General features: G+C 36.4%; 4 protein-coding genes across 7 annotated transcripts; 2 read left to right on the top strand and 2 right to left on the bottom strand.

Moving 5' to 3' along the window:
- The first annotated feature begins 1,908 nt into the window (after positions 1-1,908).
- LOC106380819 (pentatricopeptide repeat-containing protein At5g24830) lies at positions 1,909-4,774 on the top strand. 4 transcript variants are annotated; one of them, XM_013820757.3, is made up of 5 exons: positions 1,909-2,024; positions 2,121-2,295; positions 2,385-2,509; positions 2,584-2,772; positions 2,853-4,774. In XM_013820757.3, exons 2-5 carry the CDS (start codon positions 2,290-2,292, stop codon positions 4,315-4,317), a joined length of 1,785 nt encoding a protein of 594 aa, XP_013676211.1. In that variant the 5' UTR covers positions 1,909-2,024; positions 2,121-2,289; the 3' UTR covers positions 4,318-4,774. The 4 variants fall into 4 exon arrangements, 3 of the variants coding, with proteins under 3 accessions (XP_013676211.1, XP_013676150.1, XP_013676279.1); XR_001276459.3 differs by lacking the exon at positions 1,909-2,024 and having other exon boundaries at positions 2,031-2,295; positions 2,853-4,368; positions 4,471-4,774; XM_013820696.3 differs by having other exon boundaries at positions 1,992-2,295.
- A 57-nt stretch (positions 4,775-4,831) lies between these two features.
- Positions 4,832-6,294, bottom strand: LOC106381159 (tRNA (guanine-N(7)-)-methyltransferase). Its single transcript, XM_013821058.3, has 2 exons — positions 6,069-6,294; positions 4,832-5,715 (listed from the first exon to the last, which is right to left on the bottom strand). Exon 2 carries the CDS (start codon positions 5,708-5,710, stop codon positions 4,955-4,957), a length of 756 nt encoding a protein of 251 aa, XP_013676512.1. The 5' UTR covers positions 5,711-5,715; positions 6,069-6,294; the 3' UTR covers positions 4,832-4,954.
- Positions 6,288-9,484, bottom strand: LOC106381064 (cryptochrome DASH, chloroplastic/mitochondrial). The gene is made up of 13 exons (XM_013820961.3): positions 9,055-9,484; positions 8,837-8,976; positions 8,579-8,761; positions 8,330-8,455; positions 8,157-8,231; positions 7,947-8,063; positions 7,818-7,864; positions 7,671-7,747; positions 7,527-7,602; positions 7,364-7,433; positions 6,984-7,107; positions 6,686-6,735; positions 6,288-6,607 (listed from the first exon to the last, which is right to left on the bottom strand). Exons 1-13 carry the CDS (start codon positions 9,452-9,454, stop codon positions 6,371-6,373), a joined length of 1,722 nt encoding a protein of 573 aa, XP_013676415.1. The 5' UTR covers positions 9,455-9,484; the 3' UTR covers positions 6,288-6,370.
- A 1,883-nt stretch (positions 9,485-11,367) lies between these two features.
- Positions 11,368-11,963, top strand: LOC106371806 (flowering-promoting factor 1). The gene has a single exon (XM_013811912.3). The coding sequence runs from the start codon at positions 11,445-11,447 to the stop codon at positions 11,775-11,777; it is 333 nt and encodes a 110-aa protein (XP_013667366.1). The 5' UTR covers positions 11,368-11,444; the 3' UTR covers positions 11,778-11,963.
- The last annotated feature ends 4,088 nt before the right edge of the window (positions 11,964-16,051 follow it).

The raw sequence follows: 16,051 nt of genomic DNA, 5'->3' as shown, positions 1-16,051 counted from the left end.
AAAAACAAAAATCTATGCGGTTGCGCGGATCAAGATCTAGTTTGAATTTAATATTAACTTACCGGGAGCTTCTAGGACATGTGGTCTGCATGGTTCACGTCAATCTCCTCGGCATCTCGCGTTCGATCTGCGCCTCCTGCGATGAGACTGATAGGCCAACTGGGCCGGATCCGTTGTGGCCCAGTAATAAGTTGAAAGAAAAAAAATCCTTAACTCAGTGAAAACATGACAGTTGCCCTAATAATTAATGCAAGATGTTCTAGAGGCTCGGTGCAGAGAACTTGTCCTCATTTTCCTCTAATTTTTCTGTTTTCTTTTCACTTAATTAATGAGATACTTGGTTAAAACTCATTAATGGACTTGTTCTTAGGAGTTCTAAAAACACATATATGTGTATGCATATATTATATATATGTATATATGTATATAATATTATATATATGTATATAATTGCAAGGTTCTAAACTTTACAGGAAACTTTTATATATTATTAATGCAAAACGGTTAATATTAAATTCAAAGATGTGATTAGGGAAGTGGGAAATTGAGGAAATATAGAGGAACAAGATGATGAGGGAAGGGGGTCTTACCCAAAATGGATAACATTAGTTTAATACATGAAAAGCTGCGATTGATTGATTCCCTCCCCTCTTGCGTTACTTTTGTTTTACAAGTTGACTACTTGACACGCGGCGTGACACAACTATGAAGTCATTATTATTATACAGCATAATAGCAATTGGTAGGTCATATACTCAATGTATGTAGCCGAAAGAGAAATGCAACAATATGTGTAGCAGTCTTCATATCTATTAGCATATTCTAGCCATAAACAATTGATGCTTTTGATTTGTTCTTTCTCTCTTCTCGGGGTGTGAGAACATAAAGTTCTTCAGAGTTTTACTGGAACATGACTATTATATAAAAGATTTAAGTCATTCTATTTATCACCAGATGATTTTAAACTGAAATCTCATGATAATTTCGAATTTAACATGGTATGAAAGACCAAACACATGCTATCCAATTCAAACCCGAAATCTTTCATGCTCAAAAAAGGTATGATCGATATTAAACCGATTTGACGCAAAATCGATCTGACCAGTCTAAATCATATACTAGGATATTATCGAACTAATGGTCAAAAGAAATATCATACCGAAGGAGGGTGTGAGAATATATAACTCCCATCAAGAGTTTCATTAGAACATGACAAGTATATAAGTGAGTTAAAAATCATGATACATCCAAATTTAACATGATATCAGAGCCATCTGATAGTGGACCGATTGATTTTAAATGGAATGATCGAATTCTTTTATAAATTAGTCATGTTCTAGTAAATTTTCCGAAATAAGAGCTTTACACACGGGTATACATGAAACCCAAGATTGTTCTTTTTTTTTCTTTTTTTTTCGATTTTTGTTTGTATAAATAAATCTCACATTATCTTGTAACTCTAAAATATCGACCTTAATGGACTATCTTAGGTCCATAAGAATTGTAGACCGTATCCAGTTACCTCCACTAGCTCCGGTTTTACTTTTGACATCCACACTGGACCCTATGCATAATGGTCCATATCTTGACAAATTTGCATGATATTTCCTTCTCAGGTTACACAAGTACAATTAATTTTAAACATACTGTATATATACTTGCATTCAGGGAGAGAAAACGGTCAAAATAACTGTATGTTAAAATAGATTTCACAAATGTAAAACAACAAAATTAATAAATATAAAAATGGATTAGGTTTCTCAAATTTGAAATACAATTTTTTTTTTTTTTTTGAGAAACCAATGAAGAATCTTGCAATGATTGTTAACCGCAGTTTCAAATTAAAAGTAAAAATAAACGAAAGTAAAAAAATGTAGAGGCCATGTTAAGCCCATTCATAGCTGAGCCCATCGTTAAGGGCTACGGCCCATCATAAGCAAGAACCCTAATTTTGCTCAAACGTGCCCAGAACCAACAGCTCAGCTCATGATTTTGATGGCGTCATCTGCAATCTCCAGGATCAGGTACTCAGAATCTCGATTCTTTTCAGAATATCATTTCCCCGCAAAGCCTTATACTGATATATCGAATACATGCACATATGTAAATCTATGTTTCAGCTAAGATCAGAAGCCGTTGTGTGTATGAATCGTGTGTTTCTTAACTCGATGCGTATGAGATAAGGTGAAGGAGCGATAAACCAATCGCGATTGTGTTCGTACGCATCTTCCAGATCAGAAAGTCGTTTTCTTTATGAAAGCTTTAGTGCCCTGCTTATCTGATTAATCCATGACTGTAAGTTTTTTTTTTGCAGCTTCTCCTCAGTTATGTTTATACAAAAAAAAAGTGTTAAACTTTTGCTGTTTTATCGATTGAAAATGCAGCTTCTCATCTCTTGTGGGGAGGTTTCGTCTTCCCAAATCACTGTACTTCGCTTACTCAACCAAAGCGTTGACTTTTTATTCGACAATGTCTCGAGGATCCTTGCTCCTGTTTTCACCAACCTAAGGTGACTTTTTTATTTGATTCATTCATTAGTTTTTTCCATGACAGTCTGTTTACTGATTCTCTATGGATTTGCAGGGACTTTGAAATGCGTCTTTCTTGTATTGAGCGTCCTCAGTTCACTCCTAGCGATCATTCTTATTTGTCCACTGAGAATTGGATCTCTGATAAAAAGGGTTATGACGACCATAAGGGAGACCCTGAAGCTAACTTCAACGCGCTGGATTCTATCTTGAAAAGTAGTTTGGATCGTCTCGCTTCCTTAAGGTTTCAGTTCTGAACCAGTGCACTTCATGGTTTTGTTTTTTTTCTTGCGAACTGAAGCCTAAGACCTGCCCTTTTTGTAGGGAGAGTGTATGTCGGACAAAGAGCCTCAGATACGACGAATCCATAGCTATCCACGCGTCGATAATGAGGGATCTCTGTTTACAAGGGAAGCTGGACGCTGCTCTCTGGCTACGAAAGAAGCTGATGCAGAGTGGGTTTATCCCAGGTTTGGTCACGCACAATCATCTTTTGAATGGGCTGTGTAAGTTAGGTAGCATCGACAAGGCGGATGGGCTTGTTAAAGAGATGTGGGAGATGGGTCCTTCTCCCAACTGTGTCTCTTACAACACTTTCATCAAGGGTCTTTGCAGTGTTAACAATGTAGATAAAGCTCTGTATCTCTTCAGCACTATGAATAAATATGGCGTTAAACCAAACAGAGTGACTTGCAACATACTCGTGCATGCGCTTTGCCAGAAAGGCCTTATGGGTAACACAAAGCTTCTTGAAGAGATTTTAGATAGTAGCCAAGCGAATGCGCCCTTGGATATAGTCACTTGCACCATTCTGATGGATAGTTGTTTTAAGAGTGGGGATGTGGTTCAAGCCCTTGGGGTTTGGAAGGAGATGTCGGAGAAGAACGTCCGTGCTGATTCGGTTGTGTACAATGTCCTTATCCGTGGCTTATGTTCGAGTGGTTACATGGTAGATGCTTATGGGATCATGTGTGACATGGTGAAGAAAGGAGTTAGTCCTGATGTTTTTACTTACAATACTCTCATAAGCGCCTTGTGCAAGGAGGGAAAGTTTGATGAGGCATGTGGTATCCATGGCACCATGAAACGAGCTGGTGTTGCTCCTGATCAGATCTCATACAAAGTCATCATTCAAGGTCTATGTATCCACGGAGATGTGGCTAGGGCGAACGAGTTTCTTTTGACCATGCTAAAGAGCTCTCTGCTTCCGGAGGTTCTGCTATGGAACGTGGTGATTGATGGCTATGGAAGATGTGGGGATACTAGCAGCGCTTTATCTGTTCGAAATCTTATGCTTTCTCACGGCGTTAGACCGAATATTTACACAAACAATGCTTTGATTCATGGGTATGTGAAAGGAGGAAGATTCATCGATGCATGCGAGTTTAAAGATCAAATGCGATCAACCAGTGTCTATCCAGATACTACTACGTATAATCTGCTACTAGGTGGTGCTTGTACATTCGGTAACTTGAAGTTGGCTTTTCAGTTGTACGATGAAATGATGAAAAGGAGATGTCGACCTGATTTGATTACTTATACCGAGCTGATTAGAGGGCTATGTTGGAAGGGTCGGTTGAAGGAGGCAGAAGAGCTTTTGTTGAGACTGCAGGCGTCTGGTGTGACACTGGATCATGTTCCGTTTTGGATACTTATGAGGAAATACACCAAGTTGAGGCGGCTAGACGAGGCGTATTTAGCTTACAAAAAATGGCTAATGACAAAGAGTGGCGGAGGAGTTGCTTGTCCGACCAGGCTAAATCACGTGCATACAGAACATGAGCAGTAATGTGCTACATGAAGCAAGAGACGGAGCACGGTTATCATCATTGCCTTTCAGGTAGTTGTTCTGATGTGGACGCCTGAGCTAAGTTCAGTTTCTTTTGAATATGGTCAAACCATTAGATTGTTGAAGATATCAATCTTGACTCCTTATGCATAGAGAATCTGACACGAGGAAGGAACACTTGAGCTATGTAGCCTATGCTGGTGAAGTGACAGGTGATTACAGAATGCCTCACGTCTTTAACATCCAAGGAGGCCTCAATTGATTTGTTTTCTTCCAATCCCTCATAGATTAGAGTTACATTCAGGTTTTGATGAATGTTTTTGGCTTTAGGGGCACACAGGATGGCTGTTCCTCCCCAATATACTTTCTTGTAAGAAACTTGAAAAGCCTTTCATTGTAAGGACAACGTGAATCACTTTCAAGCATCATCTTGGCTTTATGCCATTACACTTTAAAACTTCATTCTAAAGATTGGTTCATGAACAACAAGATGCTAATATAAGGCCACATTCTCTTGTCTTGAAAGATTCATTAATTTCAAAATTTCTGTAAATACTATCCCAAAAATTAAAAATTAAGAAAGATGCTTGTGTTACAACAACAATAAGATGTTCACTAACAGAACAAGAGATCAAATTCAAGAAACATAAGCAATGCGTCTGAAAACGGCTCTGAAAGTCTGACCTCCATTCCTAGCAACTTTCTGCCCTTCCTCAGTAGCACTGCACAGAAGCTCAACGACAGGATCAGAATCAAGCTCCTCATGCGTCAAAGACTCAAACATAGGATGCTTCTCCAAGCAAGACCTCATCCACTCTCCAAGCTCCTCCACATCGGTAATCGTATATATAACCCCACCAGCTCTAAGAACGTAAGCATACTCATCAAGCAAATCAACGCTAATCACTCTCCTCCTGTGATTCTTCTCCTTGAAATGCGGATCGGGGAAGAGGAAAAACATCTTGGAAAGCTGTCCTTTCTCAAAGTAATTCGGAATGTACTTCATCGAGTTCGTCCTAACGACAGAGACGTTCTCGTACTGTCCCCCCGAGCTCGTCTTCCTCAGGGCTAAGATCCGTTCCTTGACGTATTCCGTCACTTTGTCTCTCAGCTCCATGCCGATCATCAAGGTATCAGGGAAGAGCGTTGCGAGGGAGATGAGGAGGCCGCCAAAGCCGCATCCGATATCTGCGAACTCGACCTTCTTGGAGACTTCTTCGTTGTTGGTTCCAACGAACTTGGGGAAGTGAAGTGAAAAGTCGACATGAGATGGGGAGATGGGGATGGGGAAGTGGGAGTCACTGAGTGGGTTACTATGAGCTCTTGCTCTGTAGAATCGCTTACGTGGAAGGCCTGTTGATTTGCTGAAGGTTGGTTTCGTTTCACTCTCCATTATCACTTTTCACACATAGAGAGATAAAAAAACAGTTAGAGACATAACATTTGTTTCGTTTCACTCTCCCTAATCAATTTTCACACAGAGACATAAAAAAAACAGTAACAAAACATAACAGTCTTATGCGAATAAGATATGTTCTGTTCTAAAGATCTGATCTAAGCTTAAACATTGCGAAAGACATAAACTTTGAATAAACCCAGAACGAGTCTGTAAAGCATAGTAAAACCCTAATCTTCTAAAGTCTTTGTTCACTGAAGAGCAGGCATGCCTAAGAGAAAACCAGAAGCCTAGGTTCATAGTAAACACTAATCAACACGAGCACACAAGAAAAACAGCTAAGTAAGTGGATTACCTGATTCAAACTGCACCTGGAATCAAAACCTTCCGAGAGAGACGCAGATAGACAAAGAAGAGCTTAAGCTACGTATTAGGGTTCTCATGCTTTAATTGGGCCCATATACATATCTCTATTAATGGGCTTCAAGCCCATTACAGTCTAAGACGGACCCATTATTCTCTGTTGAAAGTCGTTATTTCAGTTTGATTAAACGCGCGCAATTACAGTTACTCATTCACAATTTCACATAATGTTTTCTTTAATCGTGTAATATGTTACTTAATGTAATACAAACTCTTTTGTGAAGAATAGTTGATCTAAGGACCATTGTGTCTTGAACGTCTCCCGCTGTGATTCCCTCTGAAACCACCACCACCACTAGACTTCGACCCTCGAGACGTTTGAGCACTACCACCACCATGACCATGCTTCAGTGGCACAACTGTGTCCATATACATCAATCTCCCTGGCCAATGCCTCTTCTCTTTTGGAAGCCGACGCAGCTGCTGCACCCAAAACGCTACGTATTCTCCTTCTGGATCATAGTTCTGTGCCTGAACCCAAAAACACACACACAGTTCCAGTCTCTTCTTGACATCACTTGTTTATCAGGATGTTGATAAGTTACTTACTTGCTTGGGAATGCTGAAGTACCGGTCTTCTCTAGGATCATTTCCAACTCCTTCAATTGGCAAAAACAAAGTCTTTCATCATTTAAGGGCGGGTATATTTTTTGTTTTACATTTTTTTTAGGTCTTTTCAATTGGTAATTTAAATATAGGTCTAATGACATAAAGCATAATAAATAATATTCTAAATAATGATAAAGATAAAAGAAATAATAGTTGGACCATACTTTTATCAATGGGTCACACTGCTATTTTAATAGAATAGATAATATAAACCAAAATGTGTTGGCCTGTGTAGTACCTGCTCCATAGGTCCAGTTTCCGTAGTTAGAACACGGATCATAGTCCAATAGACATGTCTCAAACCATTCCGCACCCATCCGCCAGTCCAAGCCCATATCCCTCACAAGAAACGAACAAACAATCTGCACAGCAAATGAATGAATGAACGAACGATCATCCATGAGAAAGAATATATAACCAGAGGCCATTAGCTCAACTGGAAAAGACACTGGCCGTTGAGTCAGAGGTCCCAGGTTCGAATGTGACGAAACTAATATTACATATTGTGGTTTCGGGTCTGGGAGATTACGGGCTTAGCCCCTAACCTCTTGGTATTCCAAAAAAAAAAAAAGAAAGAGAATATATAAGCTAAGTTGAACATAAGGAAACTAATCATACCTGTCGGCCTCGATTTGACATGAAACCTGTAGTGGATAACTCCTTCATGTTTGCATCTATAATAGGATACCTATGCAACAATTCATGAAAAACCACTATAAATGTTAGTCTCTAAAGCCTCTAGCATTGAGACAATATTAATGATATAATCACAGAAACACACCCGGTCTTGCCATCTCTCCAAGACTCAAACAGCTTCTTATCTTGACTCCATTCACCTTGCACATTCCTCGGACCACCTATGAACAAAATATGCTAATTAAAGTTCACGGTAAGCACTTAAGACTTGTCAGGTAAGCAACATTACCTAGATGGAACAAGGAGTTGCCACACTTTATTGAGAGAAACCTAAAGTAATCCCTCCATATTAACTCAAACAACACCCTGCAAACATATATAACATAAAATCAATTGAGAAGTTTGAACCCAAGGACTAAAGAGTAAAAGACATTACCAGTAGGTTGAGTTGTTTGCTACTCTTTCTCTTTCATATCTTTGAACCTGAAAAATACTTTCAACTACCACGTTAGTGAAATCTTCTATGTGCTTTGGGGACATTGGATAAAGGTTTGAATGATCTGACCTCTTCGTAGATAAACCGAGGAGAGATACACCCAAAGGCAAGCCATGGAGAGAACTTCGTCGAGTAATCAGGTCCCAACATTCCGTTCCTTGTCTCTTTATATACTTTTAAAAGATCCTGCATGCAAAAAAAAAAAAAAAGACATACAACATTATACATGTACAAGCGTCATAGTAGATGCAGGAGAGCTCAGGGTTTGATGATCTTTGCCTTCTTCCAGAAGTACTCAAAAACTCTGCCTACTCCAGCACTTTCACCACCAACGAATCTCATTCCTCTGGTCACCTGTCTCAACATACATATAAGGGACTCAACTAACAAAAGAATGCTTCTTTTTTTTACTTCCTTCGTCTCATTCTAAAGAGGTTCTCAGAGAAACTCACCTCTTGTGGCTCGATTCCAAGTTGACCAAGAGTTGGAACATCTCCCCAGTTATCAACCGAAGGTGTTGGCCCCAGAGAAATTGGAACCCGAGTGGAGCTTCTGATCATACACTTGGCTTCCACCGACTGCAAACGAAAACAAGCATCCATGCGTTATGATTCCTCATTGATCTCACACTCGTTTACTCAAGAACTTAGGTAAATGCCCTCTTCATCCCCAGTTACTACCAACGAAAACAAGAATCACACCTTACGAAACTGAGTGTACATATCAGGCAAATCAAGAACATCAAACGGAAGATCATCTTTGTGGTACATTGTGCTTCCCCAGATAAGCTCAAGCTTAGTTCCATTTCCAACCCCTTTCAAAGCTTGTCTCACAAGTCTTTCAACATGAAGTTCCTCGCTGCACGTTTCTTTATGAGCCAATACCTAAAAACATATTTTTTTTAAAAAAAATAACATTTTAAAGAAACATACAAGCACACAAAAAAAAAAAGACTTAACTGTATGCGCTCCAAAATCTTTGGCAAGAGAAGGAAGAATGTCTTCTGGTTTACCACTCCTTATGAGAAGATTCAGTCCTCTTTTAATTAAATTATTTCTCAAATCAGCCAAACACTCCATCAGAAAAGCACCTCTCAAAGCTAAACACATTACCAACACAACAAAATGTAAAACCAAAAAAATATAGAATGAACAGATCAAACAAAAACGATCATAACCTCCGGTCTTAGGGAAGGCGAAGTAATGAGTAGTGTGAAAGAGACGAGGATCGAGACAGTAAACAGGCAAAAGGGTATCAGAGGAAGACCAAGCTCTGTACAACGCATCGTTGTCAAGCACTCTAAGATCGTTTCTAAACCAGAGAATCGCCACTCCTTTGCCGTTTCTCTTCGCGGCAGAAGAAGAAGAAGGCAATGCGTATCTCTCAAACGTTTTACCGGCGACGGAGTTCATCTCCTCTTCGTCGAGGGCAGGAACACGGTAGATATGTCCGTTCATTTTCGCGGCGGAGCAGAGGAACAGAGAAGAAACGGGTTTTTTCTTGGAGAGATGGCTAAGGTGGAGGCTGAATCTGCGAAGTGGGTGTGAGAGAGGAGACGAGAGGGACGAAGCCGCCATTCGCGGGGATGCTTTGTAAAGTGTAAAGTCATCTCTTTTCTTTTCGAAGAGTTGTGGAGGTGACACGTGGCGGTTCTTGATGAAGTGTGACGTGGCGGATGTTTAGCCTTTTGTCTGAATCTGGTGGGAGTTGCGTCGTTCTGTACTTTGACAAAATTATGATTGACGACGACGATGGTCACGTGCATTTAAAAAATATCACGTGAGTTTACCTTTTTAATAGTTATTGGGCTTAAGTCTAATAAATGAGATGGGCCTTCGTTTGTTTTAATAATTTGTATGTATCATATTTACTATGTCTTTTTTTTATTGGTCCAAACTATTTACTATGTCTTTAATTGATAAAATAGTCTCTTGTTTTTTAAAAACCATTACAGGAAGTGGTATTCAAAATTTTAATGAAAAGGCATAGTAGTCTCTGCGAATTTTCAAAATCAATGCATTTTCCTGCATCAGAAATGTGAAAATTTTGACTATCGTATATATTCATGGATATAGTTTAAAATGAACAAGGTAAATGTAAATGTAATTTAGTTCAAATCAGAAATGGTATAATAATTATACTTTCAGTCGAATATTTAGGATGGCATGAGAATGTTATGCGATACCTAATTATGCAAGAATATTTGCTACATTAGTGGCCGAAGGAGTCATGAAACGACAATTATACTTTGTTAATTATTAGTTTATGCCTTTGATATTTGATCTAACATATATAGTAATTCTTCAATTCACAGAACATATTTTAGATAGATAGATGCGCTCCTTTATATTAATTATCTTCCTGCATCTCTACATTTTTAAATAGTGAAGACTGATTTTTTCTTCTTTTTTTCATTAGAAATTATTTATATCAAACATGGAAAGATACACATATATAGCTAGAAAAACTGAAAATAATAGTGTGAGTTTTACAAAAAACAGTATAGCAAAATTATAAAAATGTTAATACAATTCTAGGCATTGAAGAAAATTAATATAGTGTAACTTATAAATGCATTCGACTGATGACGCATAAGGGTGTGTGTAAGTGCACTAATACAGTAATCGATTGGCTAGCTATGATAGAATAATAGTATGTATATGTTAGGGAAGTGTGTGCTGTTAAATTTGCGTAGCATCGAATAATTTATAATCTTTATAAGAATTAATATAAGAGATAGAGATTCGCCTACCATTATTGTATGCGTGGTTCTCTTAATTCGTGATTCTCCCACCATTAGGGCTATTGTCCATGGTTTTTTAATACTGATATGTCGCTTAAAAGATGAGTGAGTGAATTGGATTACAATGTTTAATCACGAAAAGTGTGCTTATAATTGGTAGAATCAGAAAGGATGCAAAAGTAACGTTAACCGTCGGATTTAAAAAATAAAAAGATTGTATGCATAATGACATGACATTATTCAGATTTACGGAGAAAAACATACAGGAGATCTTCGGCATGGCGCAAGGAGTACCGTCAGGCATGGATCTCATAAGATGGCTCAGGATGATGCAGTCAGACGTGAATTTTCATAAGGCAGGTAGAATTGCCGGTTGTAGAATCGTCTTGTAACATTTCTCATAGTTTGTAATAGCATAATTAACCAACGACAAAAAAAATAATAATTACATGACATTATGGAATAATACATTTTTAAAAATTAATATTTTTTTTTATTGAAATATCTAGATAAGAGCATCTGTATTAATAATCTATCAACACAAAAATTATGTTGATATATAATGTTTTATATAAAATATTAATCTATTTTATTATTAGAAAAAAACACTGGTGTGAATCTAATATTAATATTCACGTTTAATTTTGCTTAATGAAAATCTGCGTAATAATTAAACAAGTTCTTTTAGTCACGTTCAAAAGAATACATGTTTGTCTTGATGCGATAGAGCCTCTATAAAAACGTACAGTTATACAGACACATCTCTTCACTAAAAAAACACTAAACCATCGCATACTCTCTCTTTTATCTCTCTCAAGAAGATCATGTCAGGCGTGTGGGTATTCAAGAACGGAGTGATAAGGCTTGTGGAGAACCCTAACCAGTCAGGAAGCGACACAAACAGCCGAAGGAAAGTGATGGTCTATTTACCGACTGGAAAAGTGATCTCATCTTACTCGACCCTCGAGCAGATCCTCCGGAGTCTTGGATGGGAGAGGTACTTTGGTGGTGGCGACACAGATCTTCTCCAATTCCACAAACGCTCATCCATTGATCTCATTTCTCTCCCTAAAGATTTCACCAAATTCAGCTCCGTTTACATGTACGATATTGTCGTCAAGAACCCAAATTACTTCCACGTCCGAGACTCCAATTAAAGCTTTTTTCTTTTTGTGTTTGTGTGTGTGTTGTTTTAGTTGTTTTTAATTGAATGTTTGTTGGGTTTTGTTTTAGTTGAATGTGCATGTTTTATTTGTTGTGGACGTTGAGAGTTGTGTAACTGTGTATGTAATTGTGCTTTAATGAGAGTTGAGATTTAATAAGAATGTTTGGTTTAGGGAGAACTCAATCTTAAAAGGGTTTAATTTCATTAATCGTATCGGGCACACCATAGTTATTGGAAAATATATGCTCGTTTGTCTCAGTGAATCGCAAATGCTTTTTATATATATTAATCCAAATCTCAGTTTCAGGAATGAATTCTTTTTTTTTAAACCTATATATCTACGAAATGATGACAATTTTGATAGCATTAATCCATGTTAACATATTTCTAAGCCATAGCAAAAAGAAAATATTACACCATAGGACAGGTTTAAGTTTTCTATAACATTATGCGACAGTTCTTGCTACTAGAGGAGTTTTTTCTAACCAAAACCCACTTTCTACCTATATACTAATTAAATAAACTAACTAACCATAAAGTTAACTGATTAAACTTTTAAAAAGCACATGAGTTTTAGCATATTTCTCTCTCCCTTTTCGATTTTTCTCTGACATTCTCTTTTTTAAATCTCATACGAGATGCTTTTTATATTTTCAAGTAGATTCGCATCTATGTCATTAATCGACAACCCAACAGCGGCGTTCGATTAAGCGAAATGGCAGCGAACAATACTAAGAGGCGTACAATTTGCAGAGAAAAAAACTCAAGAAAAGTAAGAGTAAATTGTTGTCGAAGACACGAACATTGATGAATTTGAGTTCTGGATTCAAAAACTGTGAAACCCTAGATGATGAAAACTAAAGAAAAATTGATTCTTTTGGTGTTTGTAGTTGACGGGTCAAAAACGAGTTACAGTCCGAAAGCTCCAATTCTCCTCCTCCTCTCTGTCCTCAGCTCCTCCGCCCAAGATGCCTTTTTTTTTTTGTCAACATCCGTCCAAGATGCCAATGAGCTAAAAATCTCCAATTTCTGCAAAATTCGTAACTTTAAGGAACTTGGGAAGAAGATGACATAATTACGATTATGCCATTAATGAATTAATTATTTTAAAAAATCGCGTAAACGTAGAGATGTGTACATATGTACATTCTAAGTGTACATGTTTATTAATTAAGCGTATATGTTGATGTTTGTGAAAACCATTAAAATCACCAATATATTATGTACCACTTTCATCTTTTGTGTTTCCTGATATTTTGTGTTATGATTTTACACTTCTGAAATGTAATGTGTATAATCATGTTGCATTTGTACATTCCAATTCCAAACCATATATACAAAATTGCATTTTTTGGAGAAAATCAACATTTATTTTTGGTAATCGAAGTATTGTGATTTTGCATAGTTTTATGTATTAAGATTGTCTGAAGTTGTACACCTTGATTTGGAACTAGTTACATTGGATCATTTATCTACCACCCATGAGTTCTGCTTTGTCATATTATATAAATCTTTCAGTTACTGTCTTGTTTTATATTGTCACATGTTACCAACAAACAATTGATTGCATTTAGATTGAGCCAAATGACATGTATTCTTAGTGCTTGAAATCCCCTAGAGTTTGGATTGACACCTTAAGTACTATAACTACTAAAGGATTAAACTTATCCCACATCAGTAATATTACAACAACTCTCAAAAATATATTTTACATTATGCAAATGTACATTTCTTTAATAATATGTACACAACATGAATGTACAAAATCGACAAGTGCATACGTGTACAATATACATATTATCTTTTAACGGATATTTACATGTACACATTTGTTTGAGACACATGTTACATGTTCAACATGTTGTAAAGTTGTGTACATTCGTTAGTGTACATGTGTAAATTAAATGTTGGTGGCGTACGTGTGTCCAACAAATGTGGTAGTGTACACGACATGGGTGTACAAAATCACAATGTACATTTACAAAATCACATTGTACATAAATTTACATGTATACATATATAAGGACAAGAAAAAATCAGAATGGACATATGATACATTCCTCTTGTTGGAGAAACAATTCTTTCTTATTTTGTGAAAAAAAATTGTGTGTACATTACATTCAAACTGTACATGTGTACACTTAATTAACATGTACACATGTATATATTTTAAATTAACATGTACACATGTATATATGTACACATGTATATATTTCTTATTTTTAATTAACTTGTACACATGTATATATTTATTTTGGCATTTTTAGTACCTAACAGTCAGTCCATCTATATGTGCATAATGACACCACATATTTTGGTATTTTCAATCAATCTACATGTGTATAATGACACCACATATCGTTGCACCACATCTTCGAATGATCCATGTGGACATTACCAGTGTACATATGTACATAAACTTCATGTGGACATTAACAGTGTACACCTTTGACATACAATGTTGAAACTTGTAAATCTATGTTACAAATTCGTAAATGTCTAATTGAATTTATTGTTGAGCTACTTGTAATATTTCAAAATAGTGTACACTGTTATACATTAACAGTGTACACCTTTGACGTGTACACGCCTACCTCAAATGTGAATCACAAAAATAGATCCAGTCAGTGATAAGTGACAAATCCACTGAATGAACTAAAATCCACGTGTACTCAATATACTTGTGTACATGAACATGATGTACATAACAACAAAAATGCAACATGGAGTTTGTTTACTTTATCCGAATGAATCAAAATTTAAGACGAACATGATGTATATCTCCAACTCTGTCCGAAAAAATCAAAATTTACATAATCAAAACAATTTAGACTTTGCTTTGAATTCTTATGTGACATTAATTTTGTGTACATATGAACATACAATGTTGAAACTTGTAAATCTATGTTACAAATTCGTAAATGTTTAATTGAATTTATTGTTGAGCTACTTGTAATATTTCAAAATAGTGTACATATGGATTGTTGTACATGTGGATAGTGTAATTGTATGTCCAACATATCATGTACATATGAATCATATTTTCATGTTTTTTAATGAGTGGCATTTTCGTAATTTTAACTTCATCTTCCCCAAAATCAATAAGGGTTTTCCGGAATTTCTCTATATAGCCGCCAGCCATTATTCTCACCTGAATCATCAGTTTTTTTCATTTTTCTTGCTTATTATACCTTTAAACCTGTAGAAATATCGTATAAGACACTATTTCAAGCTCAAAATTACTCTGTTTCTACAACAAAAACGTAAATTTTGCTTCTTTTTTTTTATTACTGTCTCAACGCGAGGCGGATGAGTTGCTGAGCACGGCGTGGAAGAAGAAGCTTGGTCGTGTTGATTCATGGCGAAAAAACAGAGGAACCGCAATCGTGTTCTTCATTTTGTTTTCGGCGGCAGATATGAAGAGATCGTATTCTTCATTTTGTTTTCCAGATTTTCTCTTGGGATTTCTCAGGATTTCTCATTTTGTTCTTCGACATCTTGTTCAGATTACGATTTATCAACTTCTTCATTTTGTTACTTTTAGAATTATTTCTCTATTAGAGAAAGAGAAGAAAAATGAAATTGAGAATTGTGGGACCTATTTAGTTGCAAGAATAAACTTAGTTAGCTGGTAGTTGTAAAAAACTACCTTAGGAGCAATAACTACTCTATTTTGTAATAAAAAACTTGAAACTGTCCTAGGATGTAAATAATTCTAGCAAAAATTCATGAAATCATCTATCATATAAAAAGTTAAACATTGTCATGTCATGTGAATATGTGATCGAGCTAGTAACATAATATTAGGCTGTGTCGTATTAGAAATTACCATCGCAAACTCTTGTTCATCTTCCGTACAACTTTGATGCCACTAATATTAGGTATATATATTGATGGAATATTTTAGGGACCCCATGGGGCATGATGATATTATTTTCGCTAATGTATCCTGATTCTTAGAGGCTCTTTAACTTTATGTTCTTCGATCTTACTATTGATCTCAGGATATATGTTTCTCATTTCATAAATTTTAAAATAAGTTTAAATAAGTTGGAAACATACATAGCGCTATATTTTTGTTTATTTTTGGGATAAATTATCTTTTTTAATTGTTTTTGCTAGCTAGAAACGCATAAGTTCTGATTGGCTTTCGTGCTAGAGCGTCGAAGAGACAGTACGCAAAAACTTTTGCAGTGGTTGTGTCAGTCTCTCAGTGATGACCATTATACCAAGCAGCTCACACATTATATGAAGAAAAAACAGCCT

Source organism: Brassica napus, chromosome C7, assembly GCF_020379485.1.
Source record: "Brassica napus cultivar Da-Ae chromosome C7, Da-Ae, whole genome shotgun sequence".
Lineage (NCBI taxonomy): Eukaryota > Viridiplantae > Streptophyta > Magnoliopsida > Brassicales > Brassicaceae > Brassica > Brassica napus.
The sequence above is the reverse complement of the archived record's forward strand: the minus strand, read 5'-3'. Positions and strand labels throughout refer to the sequence as shown.